A 23694-nucleotide genomic window follows, 5' to 3' on the forward strand; every position below is an offset into this window, starting at 1 on the left:
ACCCGATATTACACATTAACTAAAAGCAAGGACTCTTTAATGATGTCAAATTAAATGGATTGAGCAAAACGTGGTCCTGCAAATATAAGTTAAGCACACTTGATTATTGGTATTAAAACTTACAGCAAGGTCACTAAATGTGTATTATTTAGAACAACTTTCATAAGTATGCAAATGGAGCTACTGTCCAAATGGTTAAATGGACAGTTAGGTTGTGTGAAACGATGCACGATTCAGAAACCGCAACGACGCACATATACATAGATTTAAGCCTCATACTTAACATATTATTAATGAAACATGCTATTAAATTTAACATATTCTTAAATGGAGCCGACTGATGGACACGTCAATGTCATTGGGATCTTACGTGTCATAAAGCTGGGATTCATCAACATAGATCATACCATTAACCTTCTATCGCTTTACAATGTCTTTGACTGGGAAAAGTATCGTGCACAAATCTGAAGGCCAGCTACTTATTTTAACCATTTGTTTGCAATATCATGTAGGAGTAAACCATTAAGGTTCAACACATGTGACACCGAATTTATCTTATGCCCCTAGATGAGAACATCATTATCTATGTTGTCGAAAGCGGCATATACGTAGTGTAAAACAAGTATCACGCCCTTTTACTATCAATAGACAGGAGAAGATAATTGAAACCCTGGATCAAGGCGGTTTCACAGCTGATACTTGCGATGAGCACTTTGCCATGAGCGCTCAGGATATAACTTATTCTCCGTAAGATAAACCCCACAGCAGCGTGTTTAGATGAGGGAAATTACCTCAGCTGTCTTGAATGTTGAAGGGAAGGAACCAGAAAGCAAAGACTCATTAATCAGCTGTGTGAAGGTTGGCAGAAATACAACCAAGGACTACTTAACAAGTCATGTCGGCATTGGATCTAATTGACATGACTTGGGAGGCGTACTGTCAATCAATTTGTGAACTTCATCTTCTGGTTGACGGTACTCATAAAATGAGTGAGATCAGACCCATCAGTCTGAACAGGATTGTTAATATTATAATTTAGTTTTTATAATCAATTCCGTTTGAATGTTTTTAAACTTGTTTGTCATTTTCAGACTTCGTGGTGTGTCCTGGAAATCAACTTGAAGTGATTGATGAGTCAATGTTTTGTGATGGCTTCAATGACTGTCAGGATGGAAGTGATGAGGGCATTCTTGTCAATTGCTGTAAGCTATACTAATGCACTATTTATGTGACCGTTTTATACCTCATGCAATTCCATGCAACTTGTGCAAAATACAGCAATTTACATCAATAAAGGTCGAGCTACTCCATAGCGCTTTCCTCCATACCTGGAACAGGATAGAGCGGCGTGACGGTTTAAGAGACTGTACGCTGCGTTCATTATTGGTGTGCTTGAAGGAAAGTAAATTGAAATGTCAGCCATGTGGAAAAAAAAACTTATCTTTCCGCAGCACTCACATAATGTCTTATTAAATGTTAATTTATTCAAGAAACTGAAACTAATGTAATGATACTTTATTGTACGCAGTATATTATGTACCGTGTACAATAAGCAATTATTGATTACCCGTCTTAATATCTACCATAATTAAAACATGTCTAATTCCAAACCAGGCTATTCTAACGGTATCATTCTTAGACATGTTTTATAAACTTTATTTAAAATATCTGCTTGCAATAATATCGCCGTTACCAACATGTTTGAGCAGAGTATAGGGCTGATAATACATGGGCTCAGCGATTATGATCTTTGGGGCTTTCATTCTGGCAACTGATTTTACCTTCCGTTAAAGCTTAACGGCCAATTCTATTTCAACTTTACATGTTTAGTGTACGCCATCCCCTCTTTTCCTCTGGAACCATGTTTAAATATCCTCAACTGATTCCAGGCCAATATAAAGAATGTCTGAAAACAGCTTCCGTGCAGTGGTTGTTAGTTCAGCTGTTGTGCTCAGCAACTAAGGAGCACCATATGGTAAGTAATCACTTATTGCACACGGTATTATGATTGTCTTTTACAAAAGTAATAAGTCTCTTCGTTTCAACTTAATAATTTGCAGCGGCATCAGCATGTGATCTTGATCAGTTTCGATGTTTCGATGGATCTTGCATACCGGAATACTGGGAGTGTAATGGCATACAGAATTGCCCCCCATTTAATGAAGACGAATTTAATTGTGGTTCTACATGTAAGCTACGCTCTGTTAATTTACATTTCGACAACAAGGTTAATGGTTTATATGCATGTGCGTGCAGTGTTTGGACAAAACACAATTACACTAAAATACAATTATGTATTATATTCAATGGGCGCAAATTCGACAGTATCAACTAAAATTGTTTTATATCCAAGGAAAGTCTAGATTTCTTATATGTGCACATATAAATATATAGTTATTAACAATGAACATGATTTGGTTAATACTAGTTACATAATTCTTGTTTCCAAATCTCAAATACTCACTAAGTTCTTGAGACAAAAATGTGTACGTATGTGTATCGAGGTGGAAACTGTGCACATGATGGTTTATAATTCAAACATTTTGCTGGCAAATCCAATGAAAAAGTAACTCACTACTTAAAATTTTCGCCATCTGGGTTGAGGACTAGGATCACAAGTGTATCAGTCCACTGCTTTTCTCGAGAAACTGCTATTAACACTTTTATGCATTTAAAAATGCTTATTTTGATGAAACCTCCATCTTATGGTTCCAGAGATATGGCCATTTTTAACACTTAAAAGTGTAAACAAGGTATCGTCTCTCTCGATCACGTAATACGAGCCACTGCTCAAAACAAAAACATCATCACTGATAGAGCAACCTTAATTTTACATCTAATGTAGTCTTAAAGGAATAATAAACAACCCAGCATCAGTCAAACTATTTAGATTCAGTCAAAATATGAATCTTAAAAAAAAAAAGCGCAATGATTTATAGTGCGCTACGCACAGGCACAACGCCTAGACGTTAATCCACAAGCCTCAGCACACTTTACATGTTGTCGTTGACCACTACGGCCTCACATCATTCCATAAATCATTTAACAACAAATTAGGGACTTTGCTGCTTCAAGATCGCACACCCTAGACATTCCACAAATAACCATCGCAACCAGGATCAGCTCCCCGAGTTTCGTACGGGTTGCAACGATACAATTAGCAGTAAGTTCCTTGTCCAGAGGAATTTAAATCTAACTCAATTTTTCCACGAGAGCGTACTAGGCATTATTTTTAACTATCTATTGTAATTAATTTATTGTATTTAATGTAAAGGCCACAATTCAAAAACTTGTTTTTAATTTTATTTTTTTTGGTAGCCCTATAATATTTGCCTAGTCCTATGTGTAAATATATTCGCTTCAGTTTCATATATCGTTCTTGATGTAAAGTATGTATTATGCAAGGTGCTGTAAATTAAACAAAGTACTATGCCAGTGTTCGAACACTTTGAATTAAATGTAGAATGTAGAATTGACACTATTTCTCTGATCAAAGTGAAATCATGCAAATTTCGCTTTGTTTGCCGATGTATATATTATTACATAATTTGTTATTTACAGTGTGCGGTAGTACTGTCATAAGTACCAACGAATCCTACGCCTTGGAAAACTTGAATTATGGTAACAACGAATACTGTCAATGGACATTTAACAGTACTGGTGAAAGATACATCTTAGTTCACTTTGAGGCATTTAGACTTGAGGAATGTTGTGACTTTCTACAGTTTGGCACCGTGGAGGATTTTGATGCATATGGTAGATACAGTGGGGCTAGCGTACCACAAGACCTCGTTATTGCTGATAGATTCGTAATGGTGACATTTACTAGCAACGACTTCAGAACTGATTTGGGATATGCTATTACACTATCAGATCTCAATCCAGCAGGTATTCATGCCTGTTTGGTTATAAACAACATAAATTAGGGACACATACCTGCAAATCGCTTTGTGATATTGGGCACAGATGAACTGACACGATTTACATTTCAGTATGAAAACCAAAAATAATTCCTTAATAATTACATGTACATTAAGAATACAATAATGTAATTCCTTGACATTTGGTTTAGAAGTAAAGCAACTACGAAGTCCTTTTCTTTATGCATGACACTTTTTTAATTCTATTCTGTCAGATCTGATCACTTGTTCTGATGGTTCTGGAGCATATTTTGAAGATCGTATTTGTGATGGGTTTTTTGATTGCGATGATTCCATTGATGAACGATTCTGTCGTAAGTTATTCAGTTTACTTGGTAATTTTGTGTGTAGACTATACAGTTTGATTGCATTCCCACATAAAATATGATCACATTTATATCAGATTGGTACTTTGGTACCAATTTGTGTTACAAGATTCCGTACATTCAGGAGGAAAGTTGGGAATATTGCCTCTTTTGACTAGTGACGGTTGTCATGTTGCTTTCTGTAAAAACAAAAAAAAATATACACGTCGTTAAGAACACCTGCCGAATATATTCAAAAAAATTGCTGTTCTGAGTAAACGGCGTTTAAAATTCTTGGTACCATTCCATTGGTCCTTTTAAATATTGAGAACATTCTTGAGGAATCATTTGAAATATATGCTATAGAAGTGAATTGGCACCATTGTGAGAGTCGGTTATTATGTAATGAAAGTTGACCTTTGACCCCATTATATTGCATATTTGGATATAATTTCTTAATTAAAGACTGTGCAATTTGTCTTTAAACCACTCGTGTAAACAATACAATATACTTGATTACGTAACAACAATACCATAAAATCAATAGGCTAGGGACACTGCCAAATTACGCAAAAAGGCAGGCTTCTTAAATCATATCAAAGGCAATTCCGGGAGCAGCCAAAGTACATGATGCATATAAATTTAGCTAGGACGCAACATTATTCTGCAAAAATGGCCATAATGAAAAAGCTGTTATTACAAATGACATTAATTATCTCCAAAATGAAATAGATTACAAGTAAATGACTAGTCACATATGAGAGCTGGTACTCAATACACTGATTAGTGATGCAAATCAAACAATAATCTGCGCATGCGCAGGTGGGATAACCGATACAGCATGTTAAAAACTTAGTGTATGGAAATGGCAAAAAGTCATGTAAATAGGGCTTAAAATATTACAAATATGCTATATAAATAGAAAATTCATATTTTTTTGTGGATGATCTCAACATCAAATGAACAGAAAATTAAAAAAAAATCTCATTGAAACGATGAGCTCTCCCTCTGTACCACTACTTTTTGTGTAAATATAACAATAATAGAATAACTGTTATATTTTAATCACGGTTTCGAATATTTTCTAACTGGTAAAAAATAAATTTCACATATTTTCATCAGCTCTATGTGTCGATGTCCCACCAGAGTGTACATCGTTGCTATCATACAACCAGACATATTTCCCTAATGGTTTATCTTCTACTCTTGACGAAGCACTGGGATTATTCTTCGATACAGAGAATTGTCATGCCAATGCAACATGGCTTCTCTGTTCTATAATATTCCCTGAATGCCAAGGAGAGGCAAGTACTGCTTCACCGTGTCGTCAACAATGCCTGAATATTGTCGATAACTGCACCAATCAATTTGAAGACTTATTGGATGATTGTGATTCATTCCCTGCCGACAAGGAAGTATTATGTTCACTTCCAGAAGGAGGTGAGTTAGCAAGTTAGCGGTGATTTAGACCAGCATTTCGTCGTGCAATTTGAAAGGTCAGATGAAAATCTACTATGTAAACAGTGGGCACCATTAACATGATACACTTCATACGAGGGTCATTCAAAAAGTTCTATCGCCATCGTATGTACAATAAAGTGGTAAATAAGTAGAATTAACTACGCACAACTTCTCACATACCAACTGCATTTTGTATCTCATTCTTAATTTCAAAATCGTTAGATTATGAGATTTTGCAATTTTTTGCTACTGTTGATTTCAAATTTACTTCACTTAGAAGGGTTTTCCTGCCCATGACGATTTTACATTGCGTTTGTTTTTACATAATTGCAATCAATGTTATTGTTTTTCTACAAGAACTTAATATTTGTCATTTCATAGTGCAAAATCCATCACAAAACTAGATAAAATGACAAATGCTGATTTATATACAAACACAAATACTGCACCATGGAGCAAAACCATCAAAAGAAGAAGACTGAACTGGGTAGGTCAGACTCCAAGAAAACTCCAGCAAGTCAAGCCCTAGCTGAATTTCAACGAAAAACTAAGCGTCCTTTCGGAAAACCAAAACCAACGTTGGTGGCACAAATGCAGAAAGAAGTAGATGAACAAACTCTTACACAGACCGATAACAGAATAGCCTGGAGAGCAGTAGTAGTGTGCGCAATTGCAACATAGCCGGAAGCGTAGACGTTGATGATAGTGCAAAATACTATTCTCAACTGCCTAACTGTCTAACATGCTGAGTTTTCATTAAGGATTAAATTAGGAAATGTTCTTGTCAAGATAAACTGGTACTCACTCAGAAATATTTCAATTCCTATCTGTTCGGCACACGGCTTACAGAACACAAAACAGAAACTGAAAAAATAGTGCAAAAAGTTTAACCAGGGCCCAAAGAAAAGCTTCAACAACAGATAAATTATTCACAAATCAGCCATCGCTGAGCATGTAGCAGCACAAAATCACATAATTGGGTGGGAGGAGGCTCAGGTCATCGACCAAGAAGCTGACAAAACAACCCGTTGGCTGAAAGAAGCAATTTGGATCAGAAGCAGGGGGCGTAACACCATGGACAAAGACGAGGAAGAAGAACCTTTCCTACTTTTATGAACTATGAACGATCCTGATGAAATTGTTTCAAGAGTTTCATTAAGGATGCTTTCGGGAGGACTCCTCCGAAAGAAAAACAAACGCTGAACAAGATAAATAGTCAGGCGTGAATGTAATATCTATTTGAAGGATTAGTAGGAGCTATGTGATTTTATTTCAGATTATCATGGAGAGGGAATTTGTGGAATCAGGTCAGCAATAAGAGAAGAGACCAGAATCATTGGTGGAGAGGACGCAGTCCTAGGAGCATGGCCATGGATTGGATCACTAAGACATGTGTCATCTGGGCATATATGTGGTGGTAGTTTGATTTCTGAAAGCTGGGTTGTTACAGCTGCACATTGTGTGTAAGTATACAATTAAAACAAATGACATAATTGGCAAGATTAACATAATTGATTAGTAAACAGTGATACCTCAAGCACATTCAAATATGTAATATTCAAAGTAAATCATTTCTTCTTGGAGAAAGACCTTTAAGAAAACTGGGTTTGGATGCTAGTGTTCACCGATGTCATTGTGTAAGCTTAACTGATGTGAGCCTACATGTTGCACCGTAATTGATAAGTATCATGTCGAGTTTTTCAGCTTCAAAAGCTGGGAGATTTTTGAATTATTCCACAGTCAGGTACTCACATAGTTTATCATATAGATCAACCTGATTGATGTAAACAAAGCTGGTAAACATAACAAACGAAAATAAACGAGGAAAAACGGAGAACAAAATCATGTTGGTGGCATCAGTAATAATAATAATAATAATAATAATAATAATAATAATAATAATAATAATAATAATAATAATAATAATAATAATAATAATAAATAACTTGTGTTGTTTACAACACCAACAAGCCGGCGGGCAAAAATATCACATATAAAGTGGGTATGAACATACCAGCACACTGGCTTAATAACCTTTGATCCCAAATCTATGCACACTATATATGTGTATTATGTGCATGTGTGCAGGTGGCGTCACTTTTTCAGAAGTATTTTGAAGATTTTTTGTCTTGGACCAGAAGTGACCCCTTAATGACATTTGACCCCAAATTTTTAACGCCAAATATACATTGACTTACAACAATGCTTATGTGCAGGTGTCTCCCTGTACTATGCAACTTTAGAGAGATTAAAAAATTGAGACCGGAAATAACCCCTTAATGACCTTTGACCCCAAATATGTGAACACCCTACAAACACTTATGCCAATGCATCTGTGCATGTGGCATCACTCTGCTATGTTATTCGTAGAAGAAGCATTTTGAGTTCACACTAACATATTTGACCGTAAACCGGAAGTAGTTACCCCTTAATGACCCCAGTTCTGTGAACACTCCATAGAGACTGCATAATAGCCTAGCCGATGCATATGTGCAAGTGACGTCATCTTGCTATTTAATTTGTGCCAGTATAAGCATTTTGATGATATATGGTTATATACAGGAAATGACTCCTTAATGATCTTTGACCCCAAATCTGTGAACACCCCATAGACGATCCGACGAGCCACATTCCTACACCTTACTGGCGGCCACAGCTAGGACCATTCATCCATTTTACGCGACGCCAGTATCATAGGCGTGTAGAGTTTACCGCTCCCGTGACGCGGCGCAAGTGCTACGCGCCCGATGCGCTCGCGATAGTGGGTGTCTTGGATCGCAATACAAACGAACTAAACTAGTTGGCGCATACAGCCCCAGCTATGGCCGACTTAATCCTGACCATCACGTGGCTAGATACTGGATAAAGCCGATGCATATGAACAAGTGACATCATTGTAGGAGGTAACATGTAAGAAGAAACATTTTGCTCTCAGAAAGAGATAAGAAATAGGTATATCGTGATATTACAAAACATAACATAGCGCAATACCAAAAATATGATCATTGCGCTTTACAAACAAATTCAAAAACAACAACAGCCAAATAATACATTAATACATTAGAATATATATGTTTTAGGATCCTTACTGAAAGAATTAACTGGAGAGAAGTCCGTAGTGTAGCCGGTAACTGGTTCCAGAGGGTAGGACCAGACACACTAATTGAACCACCACCAATTTTTCTATTACTCCTGGGGAGGCGAGTGATATCCAGCTCAGAACGGACGCCTTTCCTAGGTGGAATGTAGGTAGCGATGTAGTCAATGAGTCCGTTTAGTAAATGAAATGAACTCCGCAGACCTTGTATTGGACAAAATTCACTTTTTATGTTGAGATAGTAACATTATTAAACATTTAACACTAAATATACTACAAATAGTGAATTTTAAAATTATTTGTAGTAATCAACCCTATTTGACCCCTGCATGACCTTGAACTCAAAACCTGTGTACACCCCATAGACACTAGCGAAAATGTCAATGCATATGTGTCAGTTGTATCTCTGTACCATGTTACCTGCAGGAAAAGATTTGAAGGTATTTGGTTATGTACCAGAAATACCCCCTTAATGACCTTTGACCTCAAGTCTGTCTAGGCCCTATAGACCCCGGCTATAGCTAAGGTCAATGTCCAAATCTCATTACTGTATCATCTAATCTATACGAAAAGAAACATTTTTGGTAAAAATCCAACTGGACAAATTTTAGAGTTTTGCCCATTTTGACCCAAAAAACAGACAGACTCCCTGTCTCCATGTTTAAGCATTATCTGATTACAATTCAATATTCACCTAACGCTAGAGCTATTTTGGGATTATTCTAATGAACACAACACTATTAATAATTCAAAAAGTGACATAGAACTAAAGACAAAAACAAAACAAAAGTATAGTAGGAAAGGGAAGTTGGGAGATGAAAAGATTAGAAAGAAAAGAAAGCGTGAGGAGAGAGGGGGAGCGGAGAGGGGAGAGGGAGGGTAGTGAGACATGATGTTTTGCAAGTCTTGAGTCTTTTTTTGGGGTCACATTAATATGGACCAGTATAACATTAAATTTGGGTCGACATGTTGTAGAGTGTAGACCTATCCTGTCTAGTAAAACCTAATTATTACGATCAGACACATGAGTAAGAGGGCGCTTGACCAGTGTTCCATAAAACTGACTTATCCAGCCTTTATTGCAAGATAAGAGTGTCAGTATGATTGAGCACCCATTATTGTCACTCACATATTATATTAAAATCAAATTTAGTGCATTGATGACCTTGAAATGATCTCGGATGACCTTCAAATGCATGTACTAAATTTCATTAAAATCACCTGACAATAAAATATGACATTTGTTTGAGCTCCGGTGACCTTGAAATGACCTTCATCATATTTTGTATCATATCGACATCACATATATTTATTTTCATTCAAATTGGACACACTTTAGAACTTTATCACTTTTGACCCCAAAAAGCCCCTCCCCATGTTTAAGCCAAATCTGATTATAATCCTATATGCACCCAATGCTATAGTTATTTTGACGTTATTCTGATGATCACAGCACTTAATATGCAGCAAATAGTGAATTTTAAGGTTATTTTCAGTAATCAATCCAATTTAACCCCTGTATGACCTAACTACTGAAATACAAGAGTCCAATTAAAAACAAGCCTGTTTGGCCGAATCGTCATAATAATTATGTAATGTATTGTAGGATAAGCTATTTCTAAATATTTAACTCCAACTACATGTACCTGCGAACATGGAGCTGCATGTTTAAAGCTCACTGAATTTTTGAACGTAATGAATTACAAATCTAGAAGTAACAAAATGCTTGATTTATTTATTATGAGTGCTACAAGTTTTTGTTGTTTTTTTCATTCAGGTAGCGACGAATTTTACACAATTTTGGATTACCATCGAATAATATATAATTTGTGTTTATCCATGGTAATAAAAGAATTTTAGTTTGAAATTGCTAGACAGATTGTATAGTGTTATTCATCATGTTCATTTGCGGGTTTTTTGTGTGTGTTTTTTAAACATTTCTCAGGGACGTTTATAACGGCGATTACTCAGGTTGGTTTATCGTTTTTGGAGACAGAATACTTGATCAAACATCAAATGAGGAGCAAGTAAGAGATTTTGACGCTGCCATCATACATCGAGATTATAAAGGCTCTCTAGATGAATTTCATGAAGACATTGCATTGTTACATCTACGTGAGCCAGTTACATTTACTGATTTTGTTCGACCAATTTGCCTGACAAAAACTTGGCAAGAGATAGATTCGTTTGAAGAATGTTGGATTGCAGGATGGGGCCGTTTTAATGTCTCCGGTAAGCATAAATGTGTGCGATTCCGGTAAGAATACATGAGTGTGATATCCATTTATTGTCTGAAAATATAAATTATTATATATATTATATATATTTATTTACTGAAAATATAAATAGAATGTCGTATGAAATCATGTTTCTTCTAATCAGTTTCGAGATATAATTGCGCTTATTATAACGTGACTATTATTTTCTGTCATTTTAGATCTATATACAATCAAGAGCTACCCAGATGTGATATTCATGTGACTTATAATTAATTTGCACCCTTTTTTGCATGTGTTTTCCATTGCAGATTATGCTGCTTCAAATATCTTGCAAGAAGTTGAAGCACCATTGTGGTCCCAGAAAGATTGCCGTGATTATTACATAGATAATGGCAGCCCAGATTTAGCACCACCTGATACAGAGATATGTGCTGGTTATTTTGGTGGTGGGCCAAGTACTTGTCAGGTAAGTCAAGCCCCAAGAAACTGATTAGTATAAAATTAAGCAGATCCGGCCTTAATTAAGGCTTCAGTTCAAAATCCATGTCAACCAATGTTTAATACCACGAGTTGTTAGAATAGACCCTCTTTATTACTGCTGGGGGTTGTAGATAGTACAAACTATACATTTTTAAATCCTTGTCGTCAGACGAGTAATTGAATACATGAATCCAAAACCCACCCAAGTCCATAGGAAGTGATTTTGAGAAAAAAACCTGTGTATCATTTTAATTCCTTCAGTTGGATTTACCTGGTCAATATGGTAAGTTGTACGTGCAAATGGGTGGGTTCAACTGTATTAGGTATGACGATTAGCATTTCAGGGACTTCGTGGGGTTCATTTTAAATTCTGGACTTGGGTGGTTTTTTTAATCATATACTAAGACAAAAATGTTGGAATGAGATTACCACTAGTAAGATAATACAAAATAAAGCACAAAGTTATGTATAATGTTGATAAGCATTCTGCCATGTAATATAAACCACACTCTTTCCATGATTAAACACTTTTTTTTCCAAAAGTCACTCTCCAGCAATGAATGTGTTACAAGTGGACTTTTATACATACTGGATTTCAATCAATGTGTTACAAGACTCAAATCATGGACTTGGGTTGATTCTTTCATACATGCTATTTTTCACATGCTCAATAGACACAGAGGATGAATTTGAGTTGTTCTTTCATACATATGACAGGCCTATGTCCCAGCAAACACAAAACGTTTTCGACATCATTCGCAAACGGTTATAAAAGGTTGTCAGAAAACGTTTAAATGTCGGGTTATATAAAGGGTATATTAAAAGTATAAAACGTTTTCATAACCTTAAAAAACATTTTTTGATAATGTACTGCTCAGAAAACAAAAATGTTTTACAGAAAAGGTTTAAATGTCGGGTTATATAAAGGGTATAAAAACGTTTTAATAACATTCCAAAAATATTCTTGAAAACTTGATACAAAACATTCTAAACAGAATGTTATTCTAGGGTTGAAAAAATATTTTGCGAAAAATGTTTGCCCAAAATATTTTCAATAACGTTTTAAAAACGTTTTCATGACCTTTATATAACCCGACATTTAAATGTTATTAAAAGGTTTTGAAAAAACATTTTAAGAACATTTTTGTGTTTGCTGGGTTCAAATATTTTAACATAATGTTATTTAAGTATTGACACAATATTTGGCAAAAATGTTTGCAAAAATAGTTTACAATAACATTTTTGAAAACATTTTAAAATATTGTTGTAGTGTGTTTTCATACAAAACGTTTTAAAACGTTATCATGACCTTTATATAACCCGACATTTTAATGTTATTAAAACGTTTTACTTAAACCAAAAGCCAAAATATAACTTATTTAAAACATTTTTAAAACGTTTTTGTGTTTGCTGGGGTATAGCAACACTTTCCCATGCTTAACTCAATTTGGACAAAGTATGGACTTGGGTGGCTTTTGTATTCATATATTCAATTTGATATCTCTTCAACAAGATCAAAATATTTTTGAGTTTTACGTGGTGACATTTCGTGACCTCTAGCGAAAAATGTACCCTACAATTTGAGCCCACTACCCCCTAGCAGTGCTTTAGAGGGTTTATGTTAACCACTCATGGTATCAAAGATTGATTGACATGGGTGTTGAACCCAAGCATTTTTCAAAACCTCTTGCTCCTAGACTAAGACTAATAACTATGTGGTGGTTGATCAATCGCTGACTGACTTTAACTTGGCATATTGGATTGTTTTGCTACCTTGGGAGCATTTGTAAAATTTCCGTTATGCTGAAGATATTTACTCTACCTCTTTCCAACGTGGCAGCTGACGTGGTAGCTACAATTTGAAATATTACAAGACAATAAATGGTCCCATATATAAAATCACACATTAAATCACACATTTGGTGCGTATTGCAATCATAAACCAAGCATCATAATCATATATTAACCGTAGACAAGTCGGGTGGAGCTGACAACAAGCTGTACATGCAAGCCAGACAAAATGTCAGACATCGTGAATTATCCATTTTGTAAATCTTGTGTTGCCATCTAACCTATGATCTAACAAGAACTCATGGTCATGTGACGAGTCTCAGATCGAGATGTGCAGGCGCAACTCCTTTGACCTTTACTCCAAGGAAAAGCTCCTTCTGGGGTTCTGTGGCATTTAAAGAGTAAAGTTTTTCCCCAGAAAGAGAGATAGGCCTCAGTATGGAAACAGCTGCCTCAACGTGTTGACATCACCATCTTTCCGAAAGTAAGAGTACTATAAAACCATTTCGATATTGAGTTAACCTTACAGCATAATAATAGCCCTATGGTTCTATATCATGAGGACATAGCAGCTAAATGAAGCCAAATATATATAACTTGGATATCACAAGATATACAGGGTGTCCCAGAAAAAATTACCGAGTGAATAAAATTGATCGTAAGTCAAGAAATAGACATCAGAATCAAAACATTCAAAATGTAGCGCGTAGCCTATTTTGTTGCGCATTACATACGAAAATTTTATTTGATTCGGTTGACTGGTTCCGAAGCAATGAACGATTGCATAATGCGTACATCAATGCAGTTCATTCCAAGTTTGATCAACAAGCGCTTTTTTCATACTCGCTCACCGCTTCCTAAAGTTTGTGTATCTCATTAAATTTAGTCCACATTATCCATTAAAATCCGACGGTGTTATGTCATTCATGCTTTCACTACAGATGAATAACAGTTTGTCAGAGAAAACTTTGATTTCTGCAATTGGATGCCCTCCAACTTATTCTTTAGGTTATGCAAATATACTTTACAAAGAACATTTGAGCCAAGAATGACAATGACGAAGTGCTCACAGGTTTACGTGTGATGTTTGATACCACGCAACATTAATGTTGAAGTTTTAAAAGATTTAAACTTTGCATTACAATTTCTTGGAAATATTCCGAAAACATTAATGTGTGTGAGAAATTTTCAAGCCAGCTACAATTCTTTATGTAGCAATTCTTTATGCAACATTATATCAACATTACCGAAAAAAGATATTTACAAATACCGAGCATCATCTTACATGCAAGCTTTCATTTTAAATATCATGCAGGTTTTCAAATTTGAACACAATTAAATGTTTTGCAAGAAACAGGTTACGTTTGTAAACAGGTTGTTTAAAAAGAACGAAAAGGATTTCATAGAAAAAAAATATGAAGCACATTGACAGTTTAACCACTAGTGCACATTGTGTTGAATGAGCTTTCTTTCAAACTTGGAATGAAGTGAATTGACACATGCGTTATGTAATCGCTCATTTTCTTCACGACCAGTCAACCGATTCGCTGATGTTTAGCTTTTTGGATTTTGATGTCTAGTTTTCGACTTACGTCCAAATTTATTTGCCCGGTATTTTTTTCTGGGACACCCTGTATAGGTCTTTTAATGTCGTTATTTGTTCGGAATATTAAAACAAACCGAGCAAATCATTGCTAAGTGGAACCAACTTCCCACCCCTGAATTTCAAGTCTTGAATCTAATGAATATATGAATAAAACTTTTCTATTTTTTCAGTAACATAGCTTGTCCAAAAATGGCAAATTCCAAGCCGAGATTGAAAATGATCTTCAAACTAACTGTTCAATTAGCAGCCGACGTTTTGAATCCTTTTAAATGATGCACACAATAAATCACTTGTTCATTTTGATAGGGAGACAGTGGTGGTCCTTTGGCTTGCCGAGACAGTGAAGATAATCGATGGCATCTTGTTGGAATCAACAGTAAGGGCGTGAAGTGTGGCGAATTATTGCCTTCTTTGTTTACCAGAGTTTCCAGATTCTATTCGTTTATTGAATCTACCATCAGACAATATGAAGGTAACTACTATAGTTGAAATGTTAGCAGCTATAATCCTCTGTTTATTCATGCTATTCAAACCCGTCATTGAGGTTGTGCATCCACGTACATGTGATTCAAGCTGTTGTATCGCATATTAAGCGCAAACAGGGCACAGGAACAGGACATAACGATAATAGAGACATTGCGATTTCCAAACGTAGACACAAAATTTGTCCATTTCACATTATGTTAAAGACAGTCAAAGATAATGAACATACGAAGGAAAGTCTAATTATTATATATTATGATCCTTTTTGTTTGTAACAAATCATTATAATAAACTATAATATTTGGGGAGTACAAAAAAACAATTAAGTTTAATCAGCATGTTAAGTCAAACTTTTAGTCAAAATCAAATTAGGCATACATACATACATACATACATATAAGATTTATATTGCGCTTTATCATGAAATACCAAAGCGCATTACAAGAGATTTTACGCTACAATAAACTTACGCTACAAAAACATGCAAATGGAATATAAACAAAAAACAATATTAAGCAACAGGAAATAAATGTGATTTGAGGAGTTCTTTGAACCGGTTTAGGGTGGGGGCCTCACGGATATGCTGTGGAAGAGTATTCCATATCCGTGGGCCAGCAACATGGAAAGCCTGATCCCCTAGGCAGCGATTTGTATATGGAATGTGAAGTTTGGTTGTATCAAGAAAAGAACGAAGTAAATGATGTCTGGTGTTAACAGATGAATAAAGATGAACATAATCCTGCAAATAAGTTGGAGCTAACCCATGCACACACTGAAATATGATGGTGAGAAGTTTAAACTTTATGCGTTCTTTAACCGGAAGCCAATGAAGCTCAGTAAGATGAGAAGAAATATGATCACGTCGCTTTAAACCACAAATAAGACGGACGGCCCGATTTTGAATGCGTTGAAGCTTGTTAAGATTGGTTTCTGTAGTTCCAGTTAAAAGTGAGTTGCCATAGTCCAGACGAGATGTAACAAGTGCACGAACAATGTGATTACATGAGTCTTTATCTAAATATCTCCTAATGCGAGAAATGTTCCTTAGTTGAAAAATCAGAGTTTTACACAAATGAGAGACATGAGTATTCATTGATAATGTTGAGTCCAGGTGAACACCTAGATTGCGAACGGATGTAGATGGCATTACAATAGAATTTCCAACTGTCAGATGATCGGTAGAGTATGTTCTGGTATTATGTGGTGAACCAAATAAAATAAATTCAGTTTTGTCCATATTTAACTTTAATTTGTTTAATTTCATCCAGCAACTAATTTCCTGTATACAAGCTTGAAGACGATGAATAGCAGAAATGTTTTCACCCGGTTTCTTTGGATCATAGGCACAGTATATCTGGGTGTCGTCGGCATAAATGTGAAAAAATAAATTGTGCTTTCGAATGATGTTACCAATTGGTTGGATATACGTAGTAAATTGAAGAGGCCCCATGATGGATCCTTGGGGTGTTCCACATTCAAGTTTGATTTCTTCTGATAAAGTTTCATTAATAATAACACGACTGCTGCGATTTTGCATGTAGGATTTAAACCAATCCAGTGGGGCACCAGACACGCCAAAGGTTTTACTGAGGCGACCGAAGAGAGTAACATGGTTGATGGTGTCAAAGGCGGCCGTAAGATCTAACATAGCCATAAGAACAACTTTGTTTTGATCGAGCATACTCAAGATGTCTCCTTTAACTTTCAACAACGCAGTTTCAGTGCTGTGTCCTTTTCGGTAAGCACTTTGAAAACTCTCAGATAAACTATGATCATACAAATGGTCCTTAAGTCTGGTAGCCACAATGGATTCAATAAGTTTGGCAAGAAACTGAATATTTGAGATTGGCCTATAATTTTTCAAAACATTCACATCAAGAGTGGATTTTTTCAACACAGGTCTAACAATTGCTTTTTTGAAAGCATTAGGAAAAATACCCTCTTGCAGGGAAGCATTGACAATCATAGTTATCAGTGGTGAAACAGTGGATATGTTTTGTTTCAAAATCCAAGTAGGGAGGGGTCGAGCAAACACGTCTTGTTGGAAAGTTTACGCATGACCTGTTCAACTTCCTCAACCGTAGCAAGAGAGAAACAATTTAACACATGAGTCGTTTCAAGATCTTCGCTGAAAATTGCTTCGTCATTACAAACATTTTCATTAAGTTCAACCATAATTTTATCAATCTTAGTTTTGAAAAAGCTTGAAAATTTGTTACTTAGCTCACTAGCTGAATCATGCAATGGCAGAGACTTCACAGATCTGTTAAGCAGATTGTTTACAGTGCTAAATAAGTCCTTACTATTCGCTTCCGATATCTTGGCTCTGAAGAAATCAGTCTTAGCCCTGATGATCATATCATTGACAAGATGGGCCTGGTCAAGATAAACCAAATGATCATGATCAAGATGAGATTTACGCCATTTACGTTCAAATTTCCTGCGTTTTCTACGAGCTTCCCTGATTTCATCATTATACCAAGGTAGACGGCAGCGAACAGATACACTCTTGGTGGTAACAGGTGCATATTTATCAAGCAAACAATTACATATATCAGTATAACATGTTACCATATCATTAATATCATCACACTCAACACAGGATGTTTTTTCTTTAAGTTCAGTACCAAAAGAAGGTTGATCAAAATTACGGAAATTACGTATGGAACGTGTGATCTTAGGAAGATCAGGTTTTACACGATTTATGGTACAATATACTTGGAAGTGGTCAGAAACAATTGGTACTTTGACAGTCCAGTCAAGAACAACATCATCATCGGGTCTTGATATTACAAGATCGAGTGTGTTACCAAGACGATGAGTGGGTTTAGTAATATGCTGTTCAAAACCATTTGAAGACAGCAAATTGGAAAATTGAGACACATCAGATTTAAATGGTTTATTCATATGTATGTTAAAGTCACCCAATAATATCAGTTTATTTGGTCTAACACATATTTCATCCAGAAAATTTTCAACATCTTTCATAAAATCATTAATTTTGAGATTGCTAGTACCATATGGCGGTTCCCTATAAATACAGATAAACATCATTCCAGTTTGGATATCAGTTACGCATACTTTCTCAAAAGAGAAAGTGTCAACATCAAGCGGCAGAGACTCAGCTTACTGTTAATACTATGCCCTCTATCAACCTAGATTAGATTAGATCAAATATTATAGGCTTTATTCCAGCTAACTTGTTCTCCTTCGTGACGAATGAGCACAATCCAATTTGGAACCGAAACTATCAATAAAAGTAAGTGAAAACGTAAGTTCCACGTAAGAACGCAATCTCTCTATTATCATTCAGTGGAAGTGAGTTTAATATGGAAGTCAAATCAATTTTCCCAAAGACTCCTACGACACAAAGACTTAAAAATGCGCGACACACTGTAACACATATATCTGCAATCTTTGGAACACTCCCATAAATCCATCCATTTACCTTTCAGTTATATAGTAACAACAAACCAGTCAGTCCCATCCCTAATTACAGACATTACCATGTCATATTGCAGCACTTTCTGGGGGAATGTTTTAAGATTCCAGAAGTGATATCATCTCCATTTAGCAACAGGGTTTCCATGATGTAATCCAGTGGTCACGTGCTGTTATCTGGGAACCCCAAGATAATAATAGATCTGACTGTCTTTGTTAGTGTGATTACCCTGAGGGTTTTGCCAAACATTATCACATTTTGATCCAAAGATATTTTACGTTCATGTATTTTGCATTACTAATAATCATAGACTGCGGGAGTAACAACATAACGGTCATTTGTTTTAACGAGCCATACGCCTTAGAATACTAGAATTATGATAATGCATGCTGTCAATGGACATTCAACACTACTCAAGGAAGATACATATTGTTGTAATTTTCTACTGTTTGGCATGGCACATCGCTGTATGTTGATGCATATCGTTATGAATTCGGCAGAGTGACGAATCGAGAATTTTGAGCAAATTGAGTTTTTGTATGCCTATGATTATGTTTCAGGTTATCTTTTATTTCCACCAAAACTTAATGGTAAATCTTACTCACCGACGTTTTTATTGAAATTTTGATTTGGACGAATCGCGCCTAAGTGCGATAAATGAATTCGGCAGAGAGACGAAAGTACTTAGCTGTACAAATCATGTTGATCTATAGTACTATATAGCGGGAAACCCCGAATTTTCTATATTACACGTCCTATACACCAATCCGAGAAGCGTTTACTGTATTTGGCCCTCTATTGACGGCAACACAGATGTACCAGAGCGGGAGATTTAATTCGTAATTCAATACTCATGATTGTGTATTGAATATCACTGTTGTGTACAATTCCCGGGTACAATTCTGTATAGCACACAATAAATAATGGATAGAACCCCCGACCTCGGGACACCGCAGTTTTACATCGGGGACACCGCAGTAATGGCGAAGTCGGATAGGTGTATACTAATATATTTGATACCAACGTATAGCTGTAGGTATCTTCTATCCAGTGATACCAACATAAGTACAAACATTCCCCAAATGATATTGCTGTGGTTTAATAATGTGAGTGCGCGCCCGTGAAATCGGAAAATCCCGGAAAATCATACGCAAAATATAGGCCAATATTGTTATTTTTGCTTTAAAATCCTCAAGTGTTTGCTAAATATTACAGGGATGACTATTTATAACTTATATAGCAAGTTAAGTCTACATAGCCTTAGAACAACCAGTATTTTCAACACAAAAGCCCCAAATCAAGAATGCGTTTACAGGTAGTTGAATGCGTATTTGACCTCTCTCTGCGCAGTGGTAGAGACATTTTGGATACAGCATAAAGCCGAATAAAGCGATTTGAAGGATATATCAGAACATGCAAGTATTGCCAATAATTCTACTATAATATACATTTCAAATGAGTGCTCACAAATGTTCGTAATTTTTAGAAGGACCAATGGAATAGTACCAAGATTTTCAAACGCCGTTTACTCAGAACAGAAATTTTGGGCATTCGGCACTCTGCCGTATTCATAACGGATTATGGTAGATACAGTGGGAATAACTTTTAGTAAAGGTGACATTTACTAGCGACGGCAGTGTAAATTTTTCGGGATTCGTTATTTTACACTGTCAGATGTCCAACCAGGTATAGATCTGTGTTGTGTATGCACATATGCACATGGGACGTTATGGTTTCTAAATCTAGAAACACTTACATTTTAGTAACATTTGCATTTTGCTTTTGTTATCCATGTTATTAAAGTTTAAAACCTTACTCAACTTAATAACCAGCTCTATAAATAAAGTATCTAGTTGAAATAATCACGTATTTCGTTAATATTACAATACTTTCAGCTTTGTAATATTGCTTAAATACCATATAGAAACACTGTATTTTCTAAAAAAGCAACACCGCCCCAAGATATTCTAATTACTAACCTTACTCAACTTAATAACCAGCTCTAAATAAAGTATCTAGTTGAAATAATCACGTATTTCGTTAATATTACAATATTTTCAGCTTTGTAATATTGCTTAAATACCATATAGAAACACTGTATTTTCTTAAAAAAAGCAACACCGCCCCAAGATATTCTAATTTGTTTCCCACAGCCACATGTTGGGTCACTCTAATAACACCAACAAAAATTCAAAATTAAGACATTTTGAGGGGGGTATGTTTAGACACCCCCCAGAGCCAAATGATAGGGGTTGGTTGAATGTCAATTGTTCTCTGTAATGCCCGGGGTAGATGTTTCCTACAAATACTTAATTTACTTAAATAACTTCAACCACTTGTGAAAAAATGAGAATACAAAATTGGCTTAAATTCAGGAAAAATTCATCCATTTTAAGGGGGTAGATTGTAACAAAACAAATAAGGGCTATAAACCCTTAACAAGGGGGGTCAGAATCCTGAAAAAGTTTCAGTGAGAATGTTTCATCAAACACCCCTACTACACCAAATATGGGCAAATTCGGACAACCTTGATGTTCCTGCCACTGCCTGGCTTTCTCCGGCATGATCAATTAACATTTTTGGTGTGTTGCTTTTTGTTTCAGAAACCACGCCTAGGGCAGAGGTGACAGAAGAGAACAAAAAATGACAAATCAAATGATATTGCTGTATGAGGGTAGTAGTAAAGCTATTCTAAAACTTCAAATTATATAATCCAAAATGTATACTCTTTTTTCCTGAATTCAGGAGTAGACTAAGAAAACAAGCAGTAAAGCTTATGGTTAGCATAAAGAAGGTAATGCTATAAGTCTGCATTTGATAGACTCAATATAAACCTTTAAACTAAACAGATAATATACAGGGTGTCTCAATAAAAATAGGCCCTGTGGATCGGGGGATATAACTTAAAATATCAGCCGTAAAATTAAAAGTTTCTTGCAGATTCTAAATCATTGAAGTGTCTTCTATAGATTGGTGCATAAAGCATCAAAATTCGTTCACGCGTCACTGAGATATTTGGGAAACTACAAATAGACTAATTTTTGGACCTTTCCAATGGGACAATACACATTAACAATAATGTGCTGCATTATAGTTTAGAATTGAAGAAATTAAGGGTTGACTAAGTATTGTTGGTCGAAACAGCCAAAAAGATCGATTTTCATTATATTAATCAATATATTATTGAAAAATAACACCTGGATGTTTTGCAAAACTTCATACTTTAATAACTTGCTTGATTTATTGTTGTTAATGAGTTATGTGTGTTTTACAAAAGTGATGTTGTTTCATCCCTATTTACAACATAACTCGAGAACCACAGGACCTACAAAAGTATATCTGTAATATCAATGCAATTTTTGCCAAAGCTCACTACCATTCGCAATATGATGTGAACTACCAAATCACAATAGTTTGAAATAGTGTAAAACCTTAACTCCCAGTGTTGCTATAATAGGAGATAACTTGTTTTCTGTTATTGATGTTGTTTATCAATTTTTGTTTATTTCACCACCAATACTATCACTTAGACATTTCATTTTTAGGGAACCAATTTCTTTTGAATCAAATATTTCAGCCACTTCAATATAAAGTTCAGCCCTATTGTATGGTTAACAGACGTATGAACAGCGACATTTTCACGTATTTTTGTGGGACCTGAGAGCACATCAGACATATCGAATTGCAATTCGAAAACGAGGAATGTCCTTCTGATATCATTTTTTTTTTATTCGCGATTTATGGCAAATGATTAAAAAGAGATATTTTTATTTAATTCCACAGTCCTTAAAGTAAATTGTATAAATTTAATGATATGTACGTATACATAAAGTGTATGTAACTGCGACAAACAGCCGTCTATCATATGAACATTTTGACCCTTCATATTGAAGATAAAGATTTTTTTCCCCAAAACACAAAACAAAACAAAAATGGGTCTTTTGAAAAAAAAAAATCGATATCTTTAATATGAAAGGTGTACATATCATTAGATTTATGAAGTTTACTTTGAGGATGGTTAAATATTAAAAATACAAAAAATATCAAATTTTAATCATTTGCATAAAATGTGTGTTATATCGCGAATTTCAAAAAAAATACAAAAATATTTGATATTAGAAGGACATTTCTCGCATTCAGAACTCAATTCGATATTTCTGATGTGCTCTCAGGTCCCACAAATATTATTGCGCAAACGTTGCTATCCGAGCCCTTAACACAAAGATAAACGTGTGAAAAACATTCTTTGGGAGATTGATTGATTTTGAACTCCTACTCAGCAACACTTGGCGTTTCCTTTTACTGTATTTCTTTTATAATAACCTACACATTTCTATTTATGTGTATTATCTCATTGGAATGGTCCAAAAATGTGTATGTTTGTACAAATTTAATTAGCTCAGTGACGCGTGAACGGATTTGGATCGTTTTTGCACCATTGGTAAGCAGACACTTCATGGTTTGTGAATCTTTAAGAATTGTTTTATTTTACTGCCGATATTTTAAGTTATGCACCAATTTCCATAGGGCCTATTTTTATTGAGACACCCTGTAGTATAATTATAAATTGGACAAGTGTGGTGTGGTGTACCACATCCCCTGTGGTGACTGTACTTCATCTTACATCGGTGAGAGTGCCCGCTCACTTCGGACGCGACTCGTCGAACATGGGAAAACGCCATCATCCCCAGTCAATGAACATGTTTCTGGCTCCACCCACTCTATTGATTGGAACGGGGTCCAAATTTTGGACAGGGAAGAGAACTGATTTCGCAGAGGCGTCAAGGAAGCAATCCAAATCAAACACAATGAGAGTGATCTTAACAGAGACAAGGGGCACCACCACCTCCCACCCACCTATGACTCGGTCATCCATTCATCTGACCGTCG

At 35.6% G+C, this 23694-nt stretch overlaps 1 protein-coding gene across 1 annotated transcript; it reads left to right on the forward strand.

The window, feature by feature from the left end:
* Positions 1 to 895: 895 nt before the first annotated feature.
* On the forward strand, positions 896 to 21985 carry LOC140154602 (enteropeptidase-like). The gene is made up of 10 exons (XM_072177173.1): positions 896 to 989; positions 1092 to 1202; positions 3562 to 3888; positions 4136 to 4234; positions 5348 to 5665; positions 6963 to 7149; positions 10729 to 11015; positions 11311 to 11468; positions 15186 to 15351; positions 21408 to 21985. Exons 1-10 carry the CDS (start codon positions 896 to 898, stop codon positions 21449 to 21451), a joined length of 1791 nt encoding a protein of 596 aa, XP_072033274.1. The 3' UTR covers positions 21452 to 21985.
* Positions 21986 to 23694: the final 1709 nt, after the last annotated feature.

This window comes from Amphiura filiformis, chromosome 1 (assembly GCF_039555335.1).
Source record: "Amphiura filiformis chromosome 1, Afil_fr2py, whole genome shotgun sequence".
Taxonomy (NCBI): domain Eukaryota; kingdom Metazoa; phylum Echinodermata; class Ophiuroidea; order Amphilepidida; family Amphiuridae; genus Amphiura; species Amphiura filiformis.

Coding starts and splice junctions, on each gene's coding strand:
- LOC140154602 (XM_072177173.1), top strand. CDS start 896: ATGTCGGCATTGGATCTAATTGACATGACTTGGGAGGCGTACTGTCAA. Junction 990..1,091: donor TGACGGTACTCATAAAATGA/GTGAGATCAGAC, acceptor TGTCATTTTCAG/ACTTCGTGGTGTGTCCTGGA. Junction 5,666..6,962: donor ATGTTCACTTCCAGAAGGAG/GTGAGTTAGCAA, acceptor ATTTTATTTCAG/ATTATCATGGAGAGGGAATT.